General features: G+C 36.7%; 1 protein-coding gene across 3 annotated transcripts; it reads left to right on the top strand.

Moving 5' to 3' along the window:
* The first annotated feature begins 1,738 nt into the window (after positions 1–1,738).
* NBN (nibrin) lies at positions 1,739–26,041 on the top strand. 3 transcript variants are annotated; one of them, XM_084512034.1, is made up of 16 exons: positions 1,739–1,924; positions 3,288–3,421; positions 3,984–4,129; positions 5,621–5,780; positions 7,313–7,416; positions 10,713–10,830; positions 11,105–11,295; positions 12,274–12,374; positions 14,227–14,365; positions 14,812–15,075; positions 15,363–15,792; positions 17,737–17,811; positions 18,719–18,877; positions 19,890–20,003; positions 21,280–21,329; positions 25,846–26,041. In XM_084512034.1, the coding sequence occupies exons 1-16, from the start codon at positions 1,894–1,896 to the stop codon at positions 25,925–25,927; spliced, it is 2,298 nt and encodes a 765-aa protein (XP_084368160.1). In that variant the 5' UTR covers positions 1,739–1,893; the 3' UTR covers positions 25,928–26,041. The 3 variants fall into 3 exon arrangements, with proteins under 3 accessions (XP_084368160.1, XP_084368159.1, XP_084368161.1); XM_084512033.1 differs by lacking the exon at positions 25,846–26,041 and adding an exon at positions 24,015–24,218; XM_084512035.1 differs by lacking the exons at positions 18,719–18,877; positions 19,890–20,003; positions 21,280–21,329; positions 25,846–26,041 and adding an exon at positions 18,132–18,159 and having other exon boundaries at positions 1,740–1,924; positions 17,737–17,825.
* The last annotated feature ends 69 nt before the right edge of the window (positions 26,042–26,110 follow it).

Below are 26,110 nucleotides of genomic sequence, written 5' to 3'. Positions count from 1 at the left end.
TAGGATACACTATAAATTTCTGGTCACTCTAGTGAAACTGAAATTGTAAAATTATGAGTGACTGAAAAAATGAGCAACGAAGATGAAGAAAACTTGCATAAAAATAGATTAGAAGACTGTGGTCATTTATTTCAGAAGAAATGTAGGAGAGAAAATCTAAGAAGGTATCTAAGTGAACATTTAAGGACAAAGAATGCTTAATTACACGTGGAGATTAAACACATTAAGATTCCACAAAAATAACATCTCATATTTATGTTTTAATCTCTTCCTATTAGAAAAATGTTGTCCCAAGTTCTCCCATTTCAACTCCATCAGCTTCCTGATGCTAAAACTTGCTATCTATGTGCACCCACCCAATGGCTTTTGCTGTTTTGCAAAGATGAATGACAAATAATTATTATCAATACTCATAACCAGAGGAGCAAGCTGATGACCCAGTAGGAAGAAATTTTATCTTCAAGTACTGGCCAATATAACCGTGGGCACTGGGGATTTGGCACCCTGCTCCTTTTGAGCTCCACAGCATGATGAGAAACAGGTATTTTGAACTACAGCTCACACTGCTTCTCCATACCTGTTGTCTGTTCCCTGTGGAAAAAAAATAATAATTATTATAATAATAAAAAGTTTAAGGACGTTGCAAATCATCTGCAGTGCAGTGCTGACGTGCTGAATGGTCTTAAAATTCCCATGAGTCCAGGATGTCAGAATCCTTTCGTTACTTAAAACTAGTAAGCTTTTTTTTTTTTTTTTTTTTTTTTTTTTTTTTTTTAACAGTATAGGTTGCTGAGGTTTCAGTTAAGAGCTGTATTTCTTTATTTCACCATTTCCCTTCCCAAACACAACCCGCTGCTAGGCACACTGTAATACACAATAAATGTTTGTTCATTGTCTTTTGTATTATAAAACAAGGAGCAGGAGTTGCAAAAGCTCCCTGCTGAAGTAAGATGTATAATACTTGGCTAGACACTATGAAAATTCTTTTGCTTAATGTAACAAAAAAGAGAACCCCCTCCCCTTCTCTCCTTCTGCATCTCAGTTGCCTCTTTTGTCCAAAGACACTGCTGCAAAGTTCATGTAACCATCTCCTGATAAGTTGCTAAACTAGTGTATCAACATCCTGCATTCCTGTCTCACGCTGGGCCAACATGACCAAATAAAAAAAAAAAGAAGTTGAACCACAACGCGGAGGAAGACTACGGCCTTCATCTTCACGACCACCAGAGGGACAGAGACGACCCCCTAGCAACAGTGCGCGCAGTCGCAGAATATACCAGGATGTGCTGCGTAATCCCAGAATTACCAAGATATAAAAAGGGACCCTGGCGGGGGTGAGGTGCGCGCCGTTGGTGGAGCCGAGACTCCCCGGCCGCCCAGCGCTGTTTTGCTTGCTGTTGCTTACTCAATAAATTCCTTTCTATTATTAATGCAATGCTCTCTGAAAATTAATTAAGGGGGCAACTTATAACACACACCAACGCGTTTCAGCAGGGCAGGAGGGAGGCCAGCAGCGGCCCTCACGGCGCCCAGGGCTCCTCCCGGGCCTCACCGCCCGCACCCGGCCGCCCACCTCCACCCTGCCCCGGGCTCGGCCGCCCCTCTCCAGCCCAACAGGGGCAGCCGGTCCCAGCCTCGGCTTCCTGAGGGGCAGGAACCGGGATCCGTGAACCCTCCACGGCGGGGCCGGGCTGCGGAGCCTCCCCCCAGCGCCACGCCTGCGCGCCGGGCCGGGCTGCGCTGCCTGCCCGCTGCCGCCGCCATCGCGGGGCGCTCTCCCCGCCCGCGGCGCGGCCGGGCGGGCGGCCGGCGGTCCCGGTCCCGGTCCTGGTCCTGGTTCCTTCCCGGCCCGGTGAACCGCAGCCCCTCACCGAGGAGCAGCCCCCCGCCGCGATGTGGAAGCTGGTGCCCGCCGCGGGAGCAGGTGAGGGCACGGCGGCTGCAGCCCCCCCCCCCTTTCCTCCCCGCAGCCCGAGGGGTCCCGGGCGGGCCTCGAGCCGGGCGTTCCCTTCAGAGCCCTGGGAGCCGCTCCTTCGGCCTCCACTGCGGTGCCCAGCGGGGTTTCCTTCTGCGCGTCAGCCCTGCAGGCCCGCTGCGGTTCCTTGGGGTAGGGCCGGGCGCTTTGGTGGGGTTGGGCAGCTGCTTTGTGCCCGCCCGGTGGCCCCGGGTGTGCTCCTGCCCCTGAAGCAAGGCGGCCCTGCGGCACCCGGGGAGCCGAGCTGAGGGGCAGAAGGCAGTCCCGGGGGCTCTGCCTGCGGAAACAATGCCTGGCTGCTGTGTTTCAAGGAGCAAGGCTCGTGTTACTTCTTGAATGCGGGGTTTTGAAACTGTCTTGTCACTCTGCCTCTCTTCCTCAGCTTATTTGCAGCTTTGATGTATTGATTAACTCTGAGAGGTAGCATATAAAAGTGTTTTTATTGACTTAAATGCTTTTTCTTTTTTTCATAAAGAGCACTCGTGTCACCACTGCATCTGCTCGTTATTTCCTCATTCTTTAGGAGTGCCTTCAGGATGTTTGCTTTACTTCTCGGGGGCAGCAGCATGTAATCCCATTGAACAGGGTTTGATCTCTTACTGCCTAGAAAACTCTGGAGCAAGAGTCAAAATGCTACTATTGGCTTTGTAATCAGGGTGATTGGTTCTACACTGTTGGTATTTTGAAAGTTATTCGTCCACAGTTGATAAGTAGCGTTTAGTTTCTAATTCATTCATTTTCATGAATAAAAACTGCTTGTACACCACAGGCTAGTAGGTGACCTACACCTTTTGGATGCAGTCAAGCCATGCACTGTTAGGAAGCTGTGTGATCTAGCTCACAAATACCAAGAATGACCGAAGCATAAGTCAGAGGCAGAACATGCTAAATATCAATTTGGTTTACCTTGCAGATCTTCCAGCATTTGTTAGGGAGGCATTTTATTCTGATAATAATTTAGTAAATAAGTTATGTGCCTGCAAGATTTGTGTACTGTGTACTTCTTTTATGAGGCAGTAAAGCAAGTGAAAAGAAATAACATATTATTAAAAACATACTGTCCTTGATAAAGTGTGCCACCACTTCTGTAACTGCTTTGTGTTTCATGAAATGTATCCTTTTATAATGGATGTAGCAAAGGGGAGAGGAAGAAACAGATGTTGTCCATAAACGACATGTGTGATTCTCATCAGCCTATTAAATGATGTATGACAAGTTTAAGGGTTAGAAATTTCTGAATTATTCTGAAGTATTTTGGGTGCCTTGGAGTTTTTTGTAAGCTTTTTCTTTGTGTCTCTTTTTTTATTTTCAGGGGAGCCATATCGGCTGTTAGTTGGTACAGATTATGTTGTTGGACGCAGAAACTGTCCAATTTTAATTCAGGACGATCAATCCATCAGTCGAAGTCATGCAGTTCTGACAGTGAGTCATCCTGAAACGACCCAGGTGAGTTGCCAACATTTTACTGTATTAAAAATACACTGTGTTGACAGCTCAGTTTACCATGACAATACAGCTGGAGCAGAACCATTGATCACCTTCTTTCCTTAGTCTTGATTTTTTATTTATTTATTTATATTTTTTTCTGGGGTACTTGTCTGTTGAAAAATTTGGTGGCATAATGCTTCTGTTGCAGGCTCCTATCTGGGCATTCCCTTTTACTCTAGAGTGAAAAGATTGGGAACTTTTATTAAAATAATCCCAGTAGGAAAATTATGTGATTAAATTTCATTGCACAGACAAGCTTTAGAGAAAGAAGTCATGGGTCTGAAAAGTGCTGCAGTTTTATCATTGCAGGCTTGGTTCTGGAGTTCATGTTTTACTCCACATCATTAATTAGGGGACTGTGGAGAATAAAAATGTTCCAAGGAGAATTAGCAGGCAGCATTTTACTATCATTTACATGTTGCAATTTCTGTGGACAGAAATTTGAAGACAATCAGATGGAATTTCTGTTATATAACCTGTTTCTGATAAACTGTCAAGACTTATTTATGTTTGTTTTCAGAGCCAGTCTGTCCCAGTCCCTACATTAACTATAAGAGATACCTCCAAGTATGGTACATTTGTTAATGGATCAAACATGAATGGATCTTCAAGGCTTTTGCAGTCTGGTGACAGGGTCAATTTTGGAGTCTTTAACAGCAAGTTTAGGTAAGAAGAAGTACTTAGACTGATTGTAAAATACTAAGTAAAAAAAAAAAATGCAGCTTTTAAAAAGAGTATTTTAGCACATCATAGAACTTGGCAAGCAATAGTACAATAAAAAAATGTAAATGATGTTAAATGTTTAAAAAGGTTTTAGAAAGCAAAAGAGATGAATAATATTTGTGTTCCACAACCTGCTCTGAAACCTTTATTGAATACGTATTTTTATAATAACGATTCATTATTATAAATTAAGGAATTAAAACTATATATAGTTTAGCATTGGCATTTAGAAGATGTGTCATGTATAGCAAGTACTTTCAGGCTTTCTTAAGTAAAGAACAAAATTTTAGTTGAGAAAATTCTAAAAGCTAAATGGTTCTAAAGGAGGCAGGAAGGTTTAAAGGAGGGACACAGTTCAGATAAGCCCTTGTTAGCTGTTGGTAACGTAATGAGAATAGAACTGAGAGAGCTTTGTGAAGCACTAGCCGTTGAATGCTCGTTGCTGTGATATACATGTATGCTTCTCTTTAGGGAACACAACTTGCTAATTTTTTTCAAATTTAATGTTGTAGCCAGTGTTATCTTGTGAGCATACAAAGTGCTCCTTTAGGTGAAGTGACAAGTGGATAGAACCAATTCGAATGACCACTAAAACCAACATCAAAGTAACCAGACGTTGGCTTTGTTCCTTAACTCTTAATTTTGTCACTGCTACTGATATTACTTGGCATTAAAAACAGTCAAATAGCCAATAAAAACAGCCTCCACCACTTGTTACAATAAATTATTCTGGATATTTTAGATAGTTCTTGCAACACTTGTCAGTTATGTTTATGTCATAGGACCAGATGCATTGTGAATTTTGTAGTAGAAAGGTTATGTAAATTTCTTTCTCCTTTGTAGACTAAACCAAGTCAAGTCATGGGATTTGGTATGCTGTGTGCATATGCTATGTGGGCAATCCACAGATTTAACTAGGTGTATATGTGGATGATCTACAAATATAACTAGTCATGTGGTCAGGTGTAAGGGCAATCTTAGAAAAAAGTTACCTGAGCTTGCATTCTTCAAAGCTTGTGTCTTTTAAATACCAGTCTGTTCATGGACTGTTCTGTTGAGCATACTTTTTGCATTTGAAAGCCCATACTGAATTTCTTGACGTATTTCCCAATTTTAAACCTTGAAGTGTTCTTGAAGAAGGTTTTAATTGATGTCTGTGCGCCTTCTTGAGACCAAAAAGTCCTTAGAAACATTTCAAACATGAAATCAAAATGTTGTTAATTTTTCTGAGTGAAAGCTAGTATATATGTTTTTTTTTTTTTTTTTCTGGAAATTTTAAAGCAGTCTTTGATCTATATAAGGACTAACAGGGTCATTTATTTTTTAGTTTTTGAATGTTCTCTGTGAGACAAACATGATTGTTAAGACAGCTCTGTTTGTCAGAGTGCTTTACCAAAGTTACCAAAGCAATTCTCTTTGATTTGCTCTTTGCAGAGTGGAGTATGAGTCTTTGGTTGTCTGCTCCTCGTGTTTAGACGCTGCTCAGAAAACGGAGTTAAATCAAGCCATCCAGCTCCTGGGAGGTCTTGTAGTGAATGAATGGACGAAAGAGTGTACTCACCTTGTAATGGCATCAGTAAAAGTTACTGTTAAGGTATGTTGAGCTTTTGCATATTGATGGAACTGCTTTGCAATTTTTCTATGAATGTGAATTAAATTCTAGATGTGGTCAAGATCATGGCGAAGCTTTGTTTGGCTTTATCTAGACATTTTTTTTCTCTGTAAAGTCTTCTTTCTCTTCTCTGTAAACTTTTCCTTTTGCAAATTTTGAAGGATACATGTTGGAGGGAGAGAAAATGAAAAAAGTTGAAAAAGTTGTTCAGATAAAGGAGTGAGTGGGAAAAGGATGGATAGAGTTGTGGTAACCTTGGTGAAAGCTTTGATAGAGAAGCTTTTATTCTCAGTTTAAAAGCCAAAATACCATTTTAAAATGAAATAAAAATGGAAAGGGGGAAAAAGTTGTATTTGAAAAATGTTCTTTTGTTAGTTTGTTTTTTCCCTCATAGTGTTGCCATAATGTTTGTGGAAAAGCCAGTCCATTGTTAAAAAAGATGGCTTTTTTGTTTGGTAGGTTGTTTCTTTTGTATGCATGGTTGTTTGTTTTGTGTTTTTGTTTTGTGTTGTTGTTGTTATTGTTTTTGCTAGTTCTCTCATATACTACCCTGTTAAGTTTCTCTATGGTTCAGTTCCAAAATCCCTGAGTAAATGTTAGTGTTGAGTCTCCTCCCACTATCCTCCAGCTCCCTCTCCTGTTCTAGTTGTGCCTTTCATGCATCCACACTGTAATTTGGATCAGAGCTAACCTAAACTAGCATCAGCCTAGTTGAGGCTGCTGAGAAATACTAGGATGGTTAAAAAAAAAACAATCACTTTCTTTTGGTGAGAACCTGCACAACCATTTACTTTTAAACTATGGAACTTCATATCCAAGTTAATAGAAGCACTAAAGGTAACATAGTTCTAGTTGTGTAAAACAAATCTGTCTAGTCAGTATTCGCTTAGATTTTACTCTTTTAATTACCATTCTAAGTATTTGCCTAGTGTAAAATTTTTATGTATGCTGTTCTTTCATTTCTGCTGGCGTTTTGCATTTTTAAATGAAGGAAGGAATTTTTATTAGCTTTCATCTTCCTTGTCGGTGTCTTCATTTTCAGTTTTTGTGTTAACTTTCAGATAGTTTAGTAGAATCACACTTTATTTGGGAAGAATTTGTAGCCTTTTTAACTTCCACGTGACTATATTCAATATAATTGTACAAACTGAATATTAATGCTTATTTAGCCAGTCTATGATTTTTAAGCATTATTTTTCGAGGCTTGCACAAGCCTTTCTAGTGGCAAAAACACAGTGTCATTGCTTTGTGTCCTGGAGCTTTAGTTCTTCTTTTGAAGACTCTCATTGATTTTCATCAGCTACCTTACACATTTTCCTAACTTTGGTCAGGATAACAACTAAAAACTGTGCTGTTAGAGGTAAAACTATCCTTTTTTTCCATAGTAAAATCAAGTACAGTTGTATTTGTGTGATGTCTTCCACATCTAAAATACTACAAAGCTCAAGTCAGTTGGACCATATTCTAGCTGCATTTTTTCCATATGTTAAATACATGTTTTCCTTTCTTTTCAGACTATATGTGCCTTAATTTGTGGACGACCAATTATAAAACCAGAGTTTTTTGGAGAATTAATCAAAGCTGTTCAGTCCAGGCAACAGTTGCCAACTCCTGAAAGGTAAGTATCATGTTTGAAATGTCACAGAATTAAGTTTATGTATGCCAGATTATCACATAACTGCACATCTGTGTTCAGACTTGACAGAATACGTGACTTACATTAAGTTTATTTGTGGAAGAATGCCTAACATGAAACACATTTTAATCTTCAGGCAATTTTCTTGCTCTCATCCCTAGAGCTATAAAATGAGCTCTTGAAATTGATAATACATTTAGAGATGTTACTAGCTCTAGATAGGAACTTGTTTTCAGAGGTTGGTATAGCAATCTTTATGATGATATGTTTGATGCAATGTCAAAACTCTTTTGGGAGTTGATATATTAAAATGAAGAAAATTAGATTTGTATAAACAACATCAACCTCACTTCATTATGAAAATGTATTTTCCCAGTACATGGTTAGTTTTTGAGTTTATTCATAGAAACATTTAGGTTGGAAAAGACATTCAAGATCGTCAAATCCAACCACCAACCTGACCTGCCAAGTTGTATCACTAAACTGTGTCCCTCAGTGCCATGTTCACTTGTCCCTTAAATAGCTTTAGGGATGGGGACTCTACCGCCTCCCTGGGTAGCCCGTTCCAATGTTAGAACAATGCAGGTGCCCACCTGGAGCAAACTCTCGAGTTTCAAGGTACCATTTTACATTTGCAAAGGTTTATGGAATAGATCAAGTAGGTCATCTTAGAGTGACATAAAGTGGTCTTCAGCTACAAAAGAAAGGGGGAAACTTCATGAATTGCAACTTTTCCATCTATTTATACTTCTACATTGTTCTACCAGCATGGGAGAAAACTAAACAGAAATTGTTGAGAATCCTGTCAGGAATATTGAACGAGATTTTTTGGCAGATCTAAACAGTACAGGTAGTACAAGCCATAGAAAGGAATCAATTGGATGTGCAGTCTGAAATTTGCTTGATGTAATGTCACCATGCTGTAAGGCTGCTGTTACTGTCTGTTAGAGTACCAAATAGTGGTTGGGGCTCTTGGCACCAGGGTGCATTTTGTCCAGTTTTTTAATAGAGAAATGACAGTAAAATTGAGCTGTTAAATGCTCTGTAAAATAGAATCTAATGAATACGTTTCCCTTTTTTTAATGTTTTTATTAACTGTTAAGACCCCTGGAGGAGTTGAGCTCACTAAATGTCATCGACGCTAGCAAAGTATCCCTTATTTAGCTTTCAAAGAGAGAGTTCTGTGTCAAGCTAAATGAGGCAGCTGGTGAGATCTATATTTAAAATAATTACAATATTTTAAATAGGTGATCTTTTACGGATCACCTATTTAAAATAGGTGTAGCTTGTGGGAAGATACTCAAAATACTCAAAATTTACGTAGCAGCTGTTTGTATTCAGTTTTCTAAAAATGCTTTGAACTTTCATAGGGAATATCCACATTGTGCAGCGTAGCTAGAGCTGGTACATCCACATGACACCGAACAACTTGGGGCAGTAATAGTTTGGATCTAAAATATGAAAGGCATATTAGTGTGGTGATGCAGAGTGACAACTGAACGTTGATTATTACTGTAGAATTGATCCCACCCAAAATCCTAGTGTTGAGAAAGTTGTAAAGTTCAAAAGCATTAAAACTCTTTTTGGATTATATCAAGACTTCACAGAATTGCAAACCTACAGTTCACATTATCAGTGTGGCTTCTTATTTGAGGCCTTTTATTGTTTTATTATTATAACACTATTACCCGAGTCTTCTAGTAATCTCTGATAAGCTGTGGAAGGAAAAAAATGCCTGAAGAGTTCACGAATGACGGCATAAGTACAGCCCTATATGAAATAATATGAAGTAATGGAACTGCTCTTTCTCCCTTTTTACTCATTCTTTGATTTTTAAAGATGACTCTTGCCAGTATTTATGACAGGTTAATAACTATCTTTATGAGACTCAGTATCTGAAGCCCTCTGGCCTAGTAATTAAAATCTGAGGTGCCCTGTTTCTTCAAATCAGTGGAATTTATCTTATCTATTTCACCTTCAAATGAAGTAATTGAACAATATTTCTGTAAACAAAACTTGAACAGTCACTGACATTTGTCAAATGCTTTTTTGGAACCTGAATTTCATGTTAGTCAGTTGTGTCCATCAAGCTTTAGGAAGTGATTGGGAAGAACACGATAGAACAAAAATGATTTAGAATTGACTGTAATTATTTTAGTACACTCTAGCCTATCCTCATTGAATTACATATTTGAACATGGGCTTATTCTTGTGTTCAGCTTTACCTATGTGAATATTGTCAGTATCCAAGAAGAGTGTTTTTATGTTTGCAGATGGTGAAATTACTTATGTAATAAATGCATAAATTTTTACAGGAACTTTAATATACCAGCATTTTGTGGAGTTCGTTTCGTGCTTAGAACCTGCTAATCTCTGCATAAGTAAGGAAAAAAAAAAAAAAAACAACTACATCTATATGTATGAATACATATATATATGTAATTTCTTGGGTTGTTAAACCAGTTTTTGGCATTTCAGCATCTTTTTTCTCACCTCCTTTCCAGCACATGCCTTCACCTGTCAGGTCTGCTGCAGGAGTGAATGTGTGGCTCCAAGAGTTGTGAACTGTTGTGAACTTACCAGTAAAATGGTTGTTTTAGAGGCTTCTTCTGATGTGTCCATGCTGCTGTTAACTGAAGCTGAGATCACAGGACACAAAAATTAGAATTTAAGATTAGGGTTTTACTTCTACCTAATCTGTTCCCCAACAGGACTTCTGGTTATTTTCAGACAAAAAAGTTTGAGAAGCTGCAGAGTGAATCAGTTCAGTTCTCAGAGCCACCGCCAAGGAAAGCGTACTTTACTTTCTGTCAGATTAGTAGGCTGTCATCTAGTGTAGCAGAGTGCAATTTCTTGATCCAATACAAGGGAACTGGGGTGGCTGTCCCAACGTGAAGGATAGAGCAAGCAAGATGTCTGTTTTTGTGTGAAGTCCCCTGTTAAGGTAATGAGATAGCAGTCTTGTTTGTCAGGGTAGTTAGTGGAGAGTGTATAGGTCTGGAGAGTGGATGTTTAAAATAGGAAGGCTGACTAAAAACAACTAGAAGTGTTGTTCTTTTAGTTACTGTGGTAGAAAGTCATGGTCTAAGCTTAGATACTGGGAAGTGAAAGGTTCTTTTTCCTCTTATCTCTTGAAGAAATATTTATATAAATAGTTTAAACAGAAACAAAGCAGTGCAGTGTTTTAACTCAGAGCTTTTCCTTACAGTAGGAAGGACTATCAATCAGTACTGATACGTAACTCTAAATTTTGTAACTTTAATCTTCTGTTCTTGCAGCTTTTATCCTCCAGTTGATGAGCCTTCCATTGGTACTGAAAACCTGGATTTATCAGAGCATCAAGAAAGGAAAAGAATATTCTTTGGAAAAACTTTTGTATTTCTAACTGCAAAGCAGGTAATTGAGCTTTACCCTGCAAAGGTGTTACAGGGGCAGCTAAGCACATATTCTGTCCTCTCTGAATTCAGACTCATTCTTGGTTCATCAGGAGAGAAAGATTTCAACAGGTTTATCATTTTACAAGACAGCGGCCTAAGCAAGATGAAATACAGGGGTAGAAACAGAACCCATCACTTCTGCATTAATCTATGAATGATAAGTATTGTGCTTGTATTTAGAAGTATGCTAACCAACTTATTTTAAGATATTTTTATTTTCATTTTTTTCTTAGTACAAGAAACTGGGTCCAGCTGTCATTCTTGGAGGAGGCGAAGCAAAATTGATGGCGGAGGGAAGAAAAGAAATTTCTTCACTGGTTTCTCCTGAAGTTTGTGTTGTTGATGTGGGGTTGACAAACTCCCAGATCCTAGGATCCGAGTCCATGAGAAACTGGACTGATTCCATTCTGAATGTCTTGCAAAGGTGAAACATTGTTGTCTTGTACAGTGGTAGGGTAATTCCAGGATTTCTGCACTGATTTAGTCATGATATTTGCATACATACTGAAGCAGTAGGATGTTTAGGATGAGGACATTTTCTTAATTGTTTTAAGTAAACAGCACAGTAAGTAAAATTTCTTGAAATAGGAAATAAAGGACTTGGCAGCTCTGAGGATTTGAGGTTTTTGGAGGGGTTCTTTCTTTAACTCATTGTTACTGAATTGATTTGAAGTTACAGAAAGTAAGAGCTCTTTATTCTATTTAAAATGAGTTAATATTTTAAAAACGGGATAGATAATCTTTTTTTTTTTTTAAATCATACTTATTTCAAGGAAAACAGGAAATAGCACTTTGAGATCATATGTCTCATTGCTGTCTAACTACTTGCATATAATGTTTGTGAAAAGCAGCTTGTGTTCTGTATAACACTGGTCATTATAGCATTGTAAAAAAACACAATCCCAACCCTTAACCTACTAGTTAAGCCTAGTCCCCATGAATTCCATTGCTAAACAAGGAAAACAACTGCATTCCTGTTCCTTTCATGGCTGCAGTACAGCAGAGGTGTGTGTGCTGATATCTCCTGTAAAAGGAGCGACTTAAGTCTTTGAAGTCACTTTTCCATTCATATACACTAGAGGTACACCACAGTCAGTTAAATTCCCAGAGATCAGGTGGGGAGATGATTACTTAGCCACATTACTGGAACTAGACAGGGGCTACAGAAGCAGGAAACATGGAAGTGTGTATGTACTGGACATGTCTATGATAATGGATAGTTATGTTGACTTGCCATATCGTGGAAAATAGTAATGTGGACTGAATTTTTTTGTACCTTGACATATCTCTGCTCATTTACCTCTTCATCTTTGAAACTGTATTGAAAGATTTTCTTACTCTCTTTTTTTTGTTTTGTTTTTTCTTCAATCTATTTGTGTTGGTTTTATTTTTGTGTTAACAGTAATGATCTCAGGGCTATTCCCGAAGCAGAAATTGGATTGGCGGTTATCTTCAGGTCTACAGAAACATTCTGCAACCCTAAAAACCAGCCTGGTAACAAAGGTAATTGGAAGAAGGGTAGTAATAATTTAACAGCAATAAAGAGGCTGTTTTGTTTGTTTGTTTTTAAATAGAATGACACTGAAAATTGTATGCAGGTTTGAAAAGGTAATTTTTTAAATGGTTTCCAGTAAACTGCATTGAAAACTGACATATAAATGTAAATAAAAGAGTAACAGATCTAAAGTTAGTGTAAAAAACCGAATCAGTTTAAAGGAAACGTGTTTATAAACAGTCTTGAAGTTCATGGTTTTAGTGGCTGCTAAATCAATATCTATATAGTAGTTCTGAATTCCAACCTATTCTATCTTGTGTGAAAAGACTATCCTGGTCTTTTCATAGATAATAGATGAACTTTAAAAACTGGAGAGAATAAGAACCAACTTAATCAAGTAAAGGCTTGCTTTCTTTGCACACAAAAGAATTTGCCTTAGGGAAACTCTCCCCACACACTCCCACTTCAAAATCAAACTTAATCATAAAGTAACCAATGAGACAGCATTGCCACACATGCTAAAGTAATAGTTTGGTGTTGGACATTCCATGATTTGTCTTGAAACGTAACTTATATTTGCTAATATAACAGCAATAAAAATAGACTCTCAGGTTAAATTAAAAGATATTAACCCTGTAGACAGCTGAATAAATTAGGAATGCTGACTCTTGTTTTCCTGTCAGAGTAACTTAATTAGATAAAAACTAAATTGCCTTATTAATTTACACTGAAAGATAGTACATCAGTCTTTTAAGATAGTTATGTTTGCAATTTATTTGTCAAGAGGGAATCTGTCCTGGTGTTTGGAGATTATCAAAAACTTCCATGTATGTGTTGCAAATCAAAGGGATTGTAAGCAAGACTTTTTCCTCCAATCTTGTCTCAAAAATAAATAGCGAGATACTGTTATCTTGCAGTAATCATGTAAGATCATGTCAGATGCGGTAGCTCAAGGAGACGTGGGTGTCTCTGTAGGTTGGTTGTTCCTCTGTAGGTTACAGTGGAAAGAAAAAAAAATGAATAAATGAATGTATAAAGAATGGGTTGTCTGAAAGGATAATGCTGTCATAGATTCTATGAGACTTAAATGTTAAAATAGCCTTAGTAGCCTTTGACTTAGAGAAGACGATCTGTAAGAGAATAGAGATTTGTGTATGTTCTTTCTGTTCTGTAGAGCATTAATGCTGTGCTTTAATAAATAAAGTGACAATAAAGTGACTAGACAGAGCAGCAAACAATATGTAAGGCAGTCCCCTCACTATAGGGATTGTGAGAATTTGGCCGTAGAAGGTATTTATTCTAAGATTTTTTTTATAATGATGGTTTTGTATTATTAGGGGTAATCTGTAGTATAATGACCCCAAGTTAACAGGTCATGATAAAACACTAAATGTAAACGGATTGTAGATTTTGTGCTCTGACAGTTTTGCATATGTATTACACGATCTATAAATTACATTATGACCATATTAATAAGTAACTTCCCATGGTGCTTCATTTTTATTTAAGCAAAATTCCATAACTTAATTCAGCAGGATGTTTAACTAAAACAATCCCAGAATTTGGTCATTTAGAGCCTGGTTCTTTCAGGTTGTTTTTTGTTTGGTGGTTATGTTTTGTTTTGTTTTTAAATTACTATTATTAATAGTAATACTATTATAAAATACTAAAATACTATTATATAATAGTATTATATAATAGTATTAAATAATAGTATTTTAAATTACTATTAATTGCATTAATACCATTTTACAAAAATCTCACCCAATCAATTACTAGTGGTGGTAGTGTGATAATACATGCATAGAGAAGCAGACTGGTTACTAACCTTTTAATTCTTCTCTTATGTTGATCTTGCAGCTCTAACTAGAAGTACTACTGTATCAGGAATAGGGCCAGCCATTTCTCAGAGTTTGGCTGTGGATGAAACCATAATGCCAACTGCTGCAGATACCAGTACATTATATGTAGCTGATACAGAAATAGAAGAGCAGCCACGGTAAAGTATGCATGGAAATAGTTTCTAAGCTACTAGTTACAAATAAAGTACTCTTGTGGCAGAGGAACTGCATCATTGCAATGGACAAAGAAATACAGGATTTGAAACTGCACTTAACAAATTGCTATCGGTTGTCTGCAGTAATCTAATTTCTGCTTAGTGGTAGATAGCAGTATGTCACAGGACCTGTGACTCTTTTTAGATACAAATGTAGTTATTGCATATCTGATTGACTATCTTAACTGTATTCAAGTTTTAAAGCTATTTCATGGTTATGATAACATATTTATTGTGGCAGATTTTACAGTTTCAGTTGTTAGCACACCTACATTGCTTATAAGTACGTTGAAGTACAGGTCAGCTTTTTAAAAGTGATATTCTACAACAGTGTGTCTCCTTGGTAACTTCTTGTGTGTTCACCTAATATTTTTTTCTCTCTGCTATAGTATGGAGATAGAGAAGACTTCCAAGATGAACAGAAGAGAAAAAGTAGCTTTCCAGGATGTACCCCCTGTGAAGGAGAACCGTAGCACAAGTGGCAATGTGAATGCAGGAACATTGATATCTAGAGTGAATAGAACATCTACATTTAGTCAAAAAAGTTATCCTTCCTCTCCGTCTAAAATTTCGGAAGTCAGTAAACCTAGAGAGTCCACTCCACGTCAGCAGTCTAACTCGATTACAAATTACTTCCAAGTAGCCAGGAAAAGGTACGTTGAAATGTTCTTGACATTATGTGCCTTATTTTTAAGATAATGCTGTTTCTTGAAAATTATTTTAGCTCCATCGATGTACACGTTATTCAAAAAGAAGCTAATAAAAAGGTAATTTTTATATCAGCTTCTGAAAAGGGAAAGCCATTTCTCAAGGGTATTTACATCCAGATTTCACAATGCCATCGTTGAAAGCCAAGGAAACTGTTGTATTGCTGATGCAGCTAATCATATTCAAAGACGTTTTTGTAATTTCTTCATTTTGTAATTACTTTATGGTTAAGAGAAAGAGACGAAGAAGGAGGAGAAACATCTGTACCCAAACTAGCAAAACTGGAGGAAAGGTCATCGCCTGTTTCCAAGTGCATTGAATCCACAGCTTCATCGGTGTGGAACAGCGAGGAACAGCATCAAAAGGAAAATAACATCCAGCTTACAAAGGAAAGTAACGAACTAGGAAGTGATAAAACTGACACTAAAATTACTTGTAGTGAAAATCCTGCACCAAAGAAAAGAAAGGAGTTAGATGATCTACCTGAAAATACAGAGACACTAGAAATTGTGTTTGAAAGCAGAGACCTAGACTGGAAAAAGCAAACGGCAAATCAAGACCAGGAATCTCAAGGCAATATACGAAAAAAAAGATGTCTGGAAGCCAAAGGAAGCAGAATTGAAGAAGTAAATGCAAAGCAAAAAGAGGACAATGAAATGTTGGTAAGTTATATTCTTCTTAGGTGTCTGGTCTCAAAGTTTACAAATGTATTCGAGGGATGCAGTAGCTTCTTTAAGGATGAAGAAATTTGCTCATACATTGCAGTGTTAAACCCGTTTAAATGTTTTTTTGTTTGTTTGTTTGTGTTCTTTCACAGCATTGTTTCTTTGTGAATTGAAAACTGCCTCTATTCTGACATTTTTCCTCTCTTTATCTTTGAAATAGTGCAAGTAGGACAGCAGAATTTCACCATGGTCCAAGAATAACTTCTAATATTGTACGTTGTTGTGTCATTGAAATGCTCATATATATATATATGCTAAAATAATATTCAATTACATTTATGTAATGAATTTCCTAAAGAAACCTTAGGGTGACCTCTTCCATTGAATACCCAGAGTAGTGTTCAAGATCTTTCGAGTCAGAATCTAGATATGTCATGTGGAAGATCTTCAAAGTTTGTGTATGAGGCAATTCAAATCACTGATGTCCATTCAAAGATAAATAAATAGTACCATTAAACTGCATAGACAGAATGTCTGGTCAGGTATGGATGGGCTGAATTTCACTTAGAATTAAAAAAGGACTTTGGTGAAAAATTAAATTCCTAATATTAAACTAAAATAAAAAGTTTCTTGTCCAAATGGAAGAAAGTCGTCAGGATGTGAAACACTTGTACCTATTGTGAAAGAAGAGGGCTTTTTATTTTTTAAAATGTGTTTTTTTGTTTGTTTGTTTGTTTTTAATATTCAGAAACCTCCAAGATCAGTAAAGAACTTTAATTTTTAAGTAATCATAGCCTTTATTTCAGTACATTGGTTTATTTGATTAGAGCTAACACAGGGTTAAACTGATAGTTCTTGGTCAAACATACATGTGTGTGGTGGTAGGTCTTGTTGGTGAAGGAATTCTTTCTTAGTAAAATACTATTTCTGAGAGGATTTTTTTAAATATATTCTTTTATATGCAATCTCTGTAAGTTTGACTTTGTTGGGCAGACACTGTAACTTTATTAGCTAACATTGCTATCTAGTGAAGCATCCACTTTAGAGAGTTGTTCAGAAGTCTTGAAAACATACCACTTGAAAACAAGCCAAGAGCTAGGAAGCAAAATTTTGCATATACTAATACGCTGTAACCAGATGCCAAACTTCAATTCCTGAAGCTTCAAAATTTTTGGCTTTAGATTTATACAGCTTTATCATAGCTTAAACATTCTGATTTCATATTCATTTACCAGTTTGTAAATTGATGTACCCTGCAAACTGTAACTTTAATCTAAAAAACATGTTAATTTTAAACATATGTTGCAGATCATTTTCTTTCCTGTTTAAATATTTATATTGATTTTGAACATGCTTATTCCACCGTAAAGAGCAGAAACCAGTTAGACTAGATAGAAACTAAAGAGGAAAGGAGCAGATGCATAGAGTCATAGAGTAGCTGCATAGAGTCATAGAGTAGCTTGTAATGAGTTTTCTTGATTATTTCTCTGTTTGTGAGACTAAGGCAATTTTTTTAAGAAAACAATGGATTTTGAGTTAACAGTAGCCACTTTATTGGAAAAAAAAATACAGATTTGTAGAGGACAACAATATTGAGAACCCTAGCAAAGTAACTAGTAAAAAAAATCAACAACACAAAAGGGAATAAGAGAGAAAAAACTCGTTTTTCTTCTATTTAAAAATACTTCTATTAAAGCTTACTGTCCAGCTAATTCGTATACAGTATATGTAGTGTTTAAATGCTTTAAGAGTAAAATGCATAATTGAGTAACTGGAGTTTGCAAGACAGTATTTTAAATTTTATGTATAGTGCAGTCAGTTTATTTTCTGTCTCTGTATTTGTATTGATCTGAAAAATGCTTATTCCTCAGGAAAGAGCAGAAAGTGATTTTATGTAGTTGCCATCATAATTTTCATTGAATTTCAATCTTTAATCAACAGAGAGAAGATGAAGTTGGATCAGTTCTAACTCTAGAAAAGAAAAGTGAGATCAAGCAAGAATCTTCTCCAGTCTTGGTAAGAAACCAATTGTAAGTTTGAACACCTTGAGAATCATTAAGAAAGTGCACCAGAATTTTGCTTTTAAGGATGTAATATTTGCAAATCATATTTCGCGGTAAAGAAGGTGTAAAAATAGATCTCCTTAAAATAATCACGTGTAAATTTCAGTAGTGCAGTCCAGCTTCTTGATTGTATAAAGACAGAACTGTAGTTTAACTACGTGTTTGTGTAAAGCTATCTTGTATGGACACTTAAGGTGACTGAGACTGCAGAAACCTAATGTAATTGTATTAACTCTGCAGTGTGGCTAATACCGGTGCTGATGTTTTTGTTAGGTAAGTACTTAAAGACCGGATAAGAGTGCGATCTCTTCAGCTGCTGTAAGGAGATTACACCTAGAATGGAAAAGACGGACTATGGGGAAAATAGATGTAACATACACTGATTAATAGTAAATATCATACTAACTCTTCGTTACAGGTGAGATGGCTAAGGGATGATGGATTAAGGAAGGAGGAGAGAATAGCTGGGAATGGCAGTGTGGCAGAGAGAAGGAGACAAGGCTAAATGAAACTGAAATGGAATGCTTCTGAATAGGGGAAGGAGAGTGTAGCCAGTTCAAAAGGAACAGGATAAATGTTCTTTGCACGAACAAACAGTGTGTAAACAATACAAACCAAGAGGGAGCGCTATGCAGGTGTACCAGAGTGCAGGGTCAGCTCAGATTAAGACACTTCTAGTTTGCACTTCAGTGTAAAATAGTGGTACTTTGTCAGGGCTGGAGCTGTCCCTGAAGATAGTTAGTCTGGCCCTCAGCTGCGCTCACTACAATTTCTTTCTCTGAAGTTTACACCATTAGGTGTACTCTATGCCTGTTTATACACCTGTTACTTGAAGTGCTCCATCCTTTTTCTTCCCTCAGAAGGACCACAACAAAATTGAAGACGACTCCAGCAATCTTCCTAGCAGGCTTCTGTTGACTGAGTTTAGATCCTTGGTTGTCAGCCATCCAAGACAGAACAGTCAGCTTATTGGCAATACCAGCTGCAGGGGACAGAAAAATTTCAAAAAGTTCAAAAAGGTATGTTTTTCAAATGGTCACAAGATGGCACTGTTTAAAATATTTCAAAGTATTTCCTTAGTATTTTTTTAATATATTTCATAATATATTTCTACATTAATAGTAACTAGAGAAAGAGACAATTCCAATATTTTACTGTGTTGTTTGCAAATATTTTTCTAACTGACCAAAGTACAGCAGGCTGAGAAAGGCTTACCTCATACCAGATTCTTTAGATACTTGTAGTCTCTTATTCCAAGCTGCTGGTTGGAATATGTCATTAGTGATGCCTATTTTAATCTCAGTAAAAGTGTAACTTCACATTATGCTTCCAAAAACTCGTATTTCAACCTCTCCAAAGATCTATAAAGAGCATATGCTGATTCTGGATCTTGAATTTTATGTAATAAAATTTGGATTTCAAAATGAAACTAAAATTATTATCTTAAAAAAGTGAGATTATAGCTTGCTTGGGTCCTGAGGATAATTTAAGAAAATCCGTAGTGTTCAGTGTAAATGTACGACTTCAACTCACATTAAAAAACAAACAAACAAAAACTTATGTATGGTATAAGATCACTAGAAGTGCATTTCAGTATAATATAGAGAACATTAGTCAGATAATGCAACTTCCAGCTTTCTGGGAGTGTGCAGTCATTTTAGGTAGAATCCTACCCCAAATTTAAAATGTTCTTTTCCACCTTTCTGTAATAGATGTTCATGTATGTTGATGTAAAATAGAATCTATCAGTAAAAACCAGTTTGTAACATTTTCAAACTTCATTTAATGTACTGTTGCATTTATTTAGCTTATAAAACTCCTCACCTTTTTTTTGTTTCTTTGGTAAAAGGAGGGACTTAATAGCTTTCTATAAATACTTTTTTCACTTCAGTCTCATTTAAATATCATCTGATAATTGTTATTCAAAGAAAGACTGACTTTCATCCCTGATATATGAATTCTTTTAAAAAGACCTTTTTCTTGCATTGTGCTTGTCTTGTATTTTAACTGTAAGAATGTATTGTCTAATAGGTCACTTATCCAGGGGCAGGACAACTTCCATACATTATTGGAGGATCAGATTTGGTTGCTCACCATGCTAGAAAGAGTTCAGAGCTAGAAGACTGGTTAAGAGAAGAATTGGAGGTAAGGACTTTTTTTTCCAAGAAGACCAATACCGAAACTTGATTTCTTTAAGTGATCATAACAACCTGTGGTCATTTCTGAAATAATTCAGAATTTTAGTTTTGAAATAAAACCTCTTCCAATTAGCTATTGCACATGCTTATAGGAACACATGCATTAGAAAAGTTACTGAAAGCCAGAGGTCAGTGGTAAGGCTCTCTTTGTTTTTTTCCTGATTATTTGAATTCAGTTTACATTTCAAAATCAAATAATCAGTAATAATGATTTAAAGCAAAATCAGTAACCTTACAGACAGTGATCTTTTATTTTTAATAATCAAAATAAGCATTATGAAAACTTGTGACTTTTACAAATGTGACACAGGTGGGAAGAACTTTTATATAACCCATTTTCAAATTGTTATATAGTGCAATTGGTATTCTGTTTTCTTGGACAGAACAGAAAATACTTGAGTAAAATTCTCTTGTAGTATACTAGGAGAGATACTGAGAAGTTCTATGCCTTCTTCTATTATGAAAACCTTCCCCTTCTTATGTAACAGTTTTATATTTCATTGTAGCAGTTTCATTGCACTTTTCCAATATTTTCATTAAAAATATTTGCTGATGAGCTGTATTTTGTTTCCACAGCCTGATGTGGTTTCATCAACACTTTTTAATTAACTCTTTTTTTGTCTCTGAGTGTAGATAATGCCAGTTAAAATCTCTTTTATATACCAACAATCATACTAATTTTTCACTATTTCTATAGTACTTACACACAAACAAACCTTCTGACAAAAACTTAAAACTTGCACAAACTGATCACAGAATGGCTCAGCACCCTCTGAGTGAAGAATGTCCTCCTAACCTCTAATCTAAATCCCCCCCTCTTTTAGTTTAAAACCATTCCCCCTTGTCCTGTCATTAGCAGACTGTGCAAAAAGTTGTTCTCCATCTTCTTAATAAGCCCCCTTTAATTACTGAAATGCTGCAATAAGGTCATCCTAGAGTCTTCTCTTCTTTAGGCTGAGCAGCCCCAGCTCTCTCAGCCTTTCTTCATAGAAGAACAATAATTAGGAGAATAATAATATATGAAAATACTAATCCGTTAGGAGAAGTAGCCAAAGTTGACCAATGAAATACATTATCCAACAGGAACATACATTGATTCCAAGTATTTTGAGAAAACTTATGTTTTAGGGAAAAGTTTTATTAGTGAAGGAATATGTTGTTCTTCCACACTGTTCATTACCTTCATCCCTAACATCAAACATTGAAAAATCTTATTTTGTCAGGAACAGAATCGACGTGCAAGAGAAGAATCACTTGCTGATGATCTCTTTAGGTAAGAGTTTTATGTTCATATTTACAAAAGGTATTTATTTTGCATCACATCTTTTTTAGACAAATACCAATTTTGCAAAAGACTACTTCTTAGACTATTATTATCAAGATTTCATGTATTCCCATGTCTGGAATGTACCCAACGTGACTTTCATAAGGATTTTTTTTATGCCTTAAGCTTCCAGTTTCGTTCAGACCTGCTATAAGTTTTTTAATAAGAACATTCTCAAACAGAAATGTTGCTCTTTCCTGTCTCATGCGTAAGCCAGTTTGTTCACAAAGGCTGGAAGAGATTTCCAGGGTCAGGCTCTGTGCCATTAGGGTTTGCTAGCACGAGGGAGTGGTTTGATATTACACTTAAGTCAGTCATCTGAATTCCTAAAAAAAAAAAAAAAAAAAACAACTCTGGAGTTTGCAACCTCTTTCATACTGGCCATGGCACTTGCATGTCCTGGTGTTGAGGAAGCTAAAGCAACGGAATGCTAGTTCTGTGAAACAAAGTGATTGGCAGGACTTTCTTTTTTGATCTTTGAGGTAATGACTCATGCAATTTAAAAATTAAAGGCCATGTTTTCTATGATTTTTGTCATATTTCATTGCATTTGCCTCTAAAGTGTTTCAGTAGTTTTATTAACCCTTATTTCAGTTGTCTTACCACTTTCTGTCATCTCTCTTTTGAAAGAGCAGGGAAAACCATCTTATTCAGTTGATTTCTTGTCCAGTTACTTCCAACGGTAATCCTGTTTCAATGTTTTTTAACTACTTTCCAATAAAAAAAGAGAATTTCTAGGCCAAGTTTGCCGCTTTATCCAGATTTAAGTCTGCAATGCAGCTTTTAAATGCATAACAATTATGAAGATATTTATAAAAAGTTATGTTGCAGCTTGATTGCTCTGCTAGAAGATTAAGTGGTCCAAAATATCTTGATTAATTCCAGACTTTCAAAACACAGCAGCGGAAACTTAAATAATTCACATGCATTCGTGTGTAGAAAAATTCTGACCTCAGCTCCGATTTATTTAGGGTATTCGTACGTACAGAAGTTTCCATAGTCAAAAATATTAAAACACATAGTTTAACGTTCAGCAGATCATAACCTACTTCTAATTCTGTCCTTAATCCTGACTAAAACTACTTGATGTGATGCTAATGTTAGCAGCTGCAATTTCCCATGAAAATTGCATTTGAAGATGAAATTAGAAGCAGTCATGCTCCAAGGTAAAGATGAGTTGGAAAGAAAAGCTGTACCTTCAAGTACTGCTAATTCAGTACATACAGAGATGGAGGAGGAAGGGAAGGAGCTATCATACTCTCTGTTAAGACTGCAAATAAATGGATAATGCTTGGTAACAGCCCTTCATTCCCTATTCCCAGCAAGTTATTTTGTTTCTTTGTACATTCGCTTGCAGTAGTGGAATCCTTGTAGCCCTCTTTATGTTTCAGGCCACAGGCACTGTATGGTTTTTTTACTTTCTCAGATTTGTAACAATGCTATAGCAATAAAATCAAAGAAATGCTGTGAGACCGAGCATAAGGACTGCATTTTGGTTAGCAAAGGTTTCATTATTTTCTTTGTTTTTATGTAAAGAAACCAGCAACTACTCTGTGACTTCTGACCTGCCATGAATTTGACAAGCACTAAAAATTGTGTATTACAGTAGAAAAATGCATATGGTAAAGAAGCATGTTTTAGTCCAAATCAAAGAGACATCATACTGTGTATCAATGTGTGTACAAGCCACTCAGAGAACCTTACTGCTTTATCAGCTTGTGCTTGCAAACAAACAGTTAATAAATAATGAAGCATTGCTTTCAAAAATCACCCACTTCGTTTTTGCCAGTAGTCTGAGCTTCATGACAGCAACTTCTAATACCTTTGTAGTTATGTGGTGATGTAATTTGGCTCGCAAGTTGGGACATTTTCCTGCCTAAGCAAAAAAAAAAAAAGCGATGAATGAGATCAGAATTAGTGGAAGTAAAACTGCCTGATCATTCAGCTGTGTCCATAAGTTATTCATGCATGAATACAAAGCGCATCAGAATTTCAAAGAAATGACATAGGATTTAGGGAAGGTGAAGCACAAATGGAGAGAGAGAAAGCCAAGGGATGACAGTATGAAGCAGAGGCAAACTGTAAGCATATTGCTGTAATGTTGATATCTACTTTCTGGATTAAAAAATAGTTATTAATAACTAAAAACCAATCCAAACCTGTACAAAAGGGAAGATAAAGCAAGTAATTACTTTGTGGGAGTAGGAGGCAACAGAAGGGTTTTCTGTGAATGAGTTGTGGCCAAATGTTGTATACATACAACATTTGCCCCCTTTGCCCCCGTGCCTCCCTATTTTTTTGGGTGGAGGAGGCAGGGTGACGAGTGGACCTTACATGGAGACATTACAGGCTTGGAGAAGCTTTCTTATGCATGAAGTAGGTTTAAAGTAGCTAGGAAGGCGGTGAAGGCTTATTTTGGTAAAGGTTCTTCGGTTCATGCACAGGTACTGACTTCTGCATCATCCAGTCAAATTTTATCAACTGTAGTTCTCAGAGGTGCAGTCTGGGAAAGGACTGATGAATGCTGTCCAATCCCTTGTTATAAATATATAATAAAATCAGTTGCATAGCATGCTTAAGTTTAAATATTGTGGAGCCATAGTAATTTGTAATGAATTTTCTTTTCTGTTGCAGATATGATCCTAATGTGAAAAGGAGAAGATAAATTGTCACTTGAAGTTACAGCGATTCTCTAGCAAAATTTACTGTCCTATTCTGTAAATGTTTGCTGATGACAGCGTGTAATATATAGTTGCGTATGACGATTCAAGTTCCTTGTTACAGTAAGACTAGTTTGTATATCTTGCTTTTATTAAAGAAAAAGAGAAGTTTCTTTCATTGCTTGGTGCTTATGGATAGCACGTGTTAAGGTCTTGAAGACTGCTTTAGAGCAGTGCTCAGTAAAATATCATATCTATTTAGGATTTCATTTCAGGCTGTTTCTTGTCAGTACTATTACGGGGAGAAAAAAAAAAAAAGGAAGCGAGCACCAGGCTTTTTTCTTTTTAGACAGGCATTGTTAATTAAATAAATTTTTGCATATAGTGACTTTTTTCTTGAGGACTTTATGAAGTTTTTGAAGACTTCATAAACAAGACATTAATAAGCTACACTGAGCTTTGAATTTGTGCCTGAATAGACAGTAAATATTTAATGTTAATAAGCTCCAACTTCTTCCCGTTTTTGAAGTTGGTAACAAATTTATTTCTAGCTAACCACCAATTCTATGTGATGGCAGATACTGGAACAAATATTTGTTTTTAAAACTCATTGGGTTTTGTCCCATTGTCAGTCATCAATATTTGTTTGAACAGCCTACAGCTAGACTAGAAACGGTCTTATAAACACAGAAAAATTTTGCAATAGCAATAAGCAGTGTATTTCCTTTAGAGAAAGGAGAGAGGCAAGTATAGTTTCTGCTTATTTCCTTTCCTTTGCAAATAAGGACAGAGCTGTGTTTGAAAATGGCTATTGAGGAACAATTTGTGTTATGAAAGTCTAAAAGCTACATGATGACAGTCATCAACTTATGAGACTTCGTGTACTTTTCCTTTAGTATTACATGAAAAACAGCCTTCTGTGCTCCTGAAGTGTAAATTTAGATATAATGTCATCTCGTAACACTGTAACTTGTGTTCATTTGCATTGAGTCTCAATTGAGAGGGGGACAGGCTGGATTTGGTGGGCCAGGAGTCCACAGAGAAAAACACAAAGAGAAACACTTAGTGGTTCAGGGAATTGGATGTCCACCCAGGACTAACTGATAAATGCAAGGTGCTGTTTGTTTACATCCAATGGCCGTGGCCACCATTGCCATGAACTTGGTCATAAGTCCTTAATTGTTTTATTTTCTTGACTAATCAAGACATTTTTTTCAAGACTCTACTGTTTGTAGAGACTTGTCCCTGATCTTTAGGATTGGACGAGCCCTTCTCCCCCTCTTTAAACTGGCTCTCTGGCAGGGGGAGACGTTTACTCTGCAAATAAAAGAATAAAAACTTGTAAAATCCAGATCAAGGAGTGGCAGAGAAGCCAATTGAATGACGTTGCTATGGGAAATGATGTTAATTGTCCTGTCTTGACCAGGTGAGCTGGGCTATTTGAAGCCACTATGTCGTGTCAATTTGAGGAACAGAATCTTGAAATCTCTGCATGTCAACAGCAATTATCGTGAAGTCAACCTACTTACATGGTACCAGACAAAAAATACTTTGTCCTCAGAAAGTCTTTCATCAGGCTTTTCTTGACAGTCTTGCTGCTTAGTTAGGGATGTCCAAAATGGTACACAAATCACAAAGGTACACAAATTCTGGATTCAGCAATGAGGGTGTTTTGGTATCGTGATGTTTATCACCACAGGGTCAATTCCTGTCCACCCACCACCTTTATAAAGACTGTTCTTCAGCTGTTGAGGTAGTTCCTGGAGGACTGGAGATGTACTTACTGCTGTTTGCTGCACTTTCAGGGTGAGTTTTTGTACCATCAGAACCTCTGTGTTTTCCTGTGAAAACCCACTGCTCCGACAGACAGCCATTGCAGACTGCTGAGGATAACGTTTTTGATAGTTGTTACTCAACTCAAGCAAAGAGCTCAGCAGAATATCAACGGAGATCCTTCAGAATGATTATTTACTTTTTTTTTTTAAAAAAAAAAAAGGCAGAACATTTCATCTGAGAAATGCTTAAAACATGATGTACGTGACCCTGTAAAAACTAAGACCTTTGCAACTT

This window comes from Aythya ferina (genome assembly GCF_964211825.1).
Source record: "Aythya ferina genome assembly, chromosome: 2".
NCBI lineage: Eukaryota > Metazoa > Chordata > Aves > Anseriformes > Anatidae > Aythya > Aythya ferina.
This window is presented reverse-complemented; position numbering and strand designations above follow the sequence as displayed.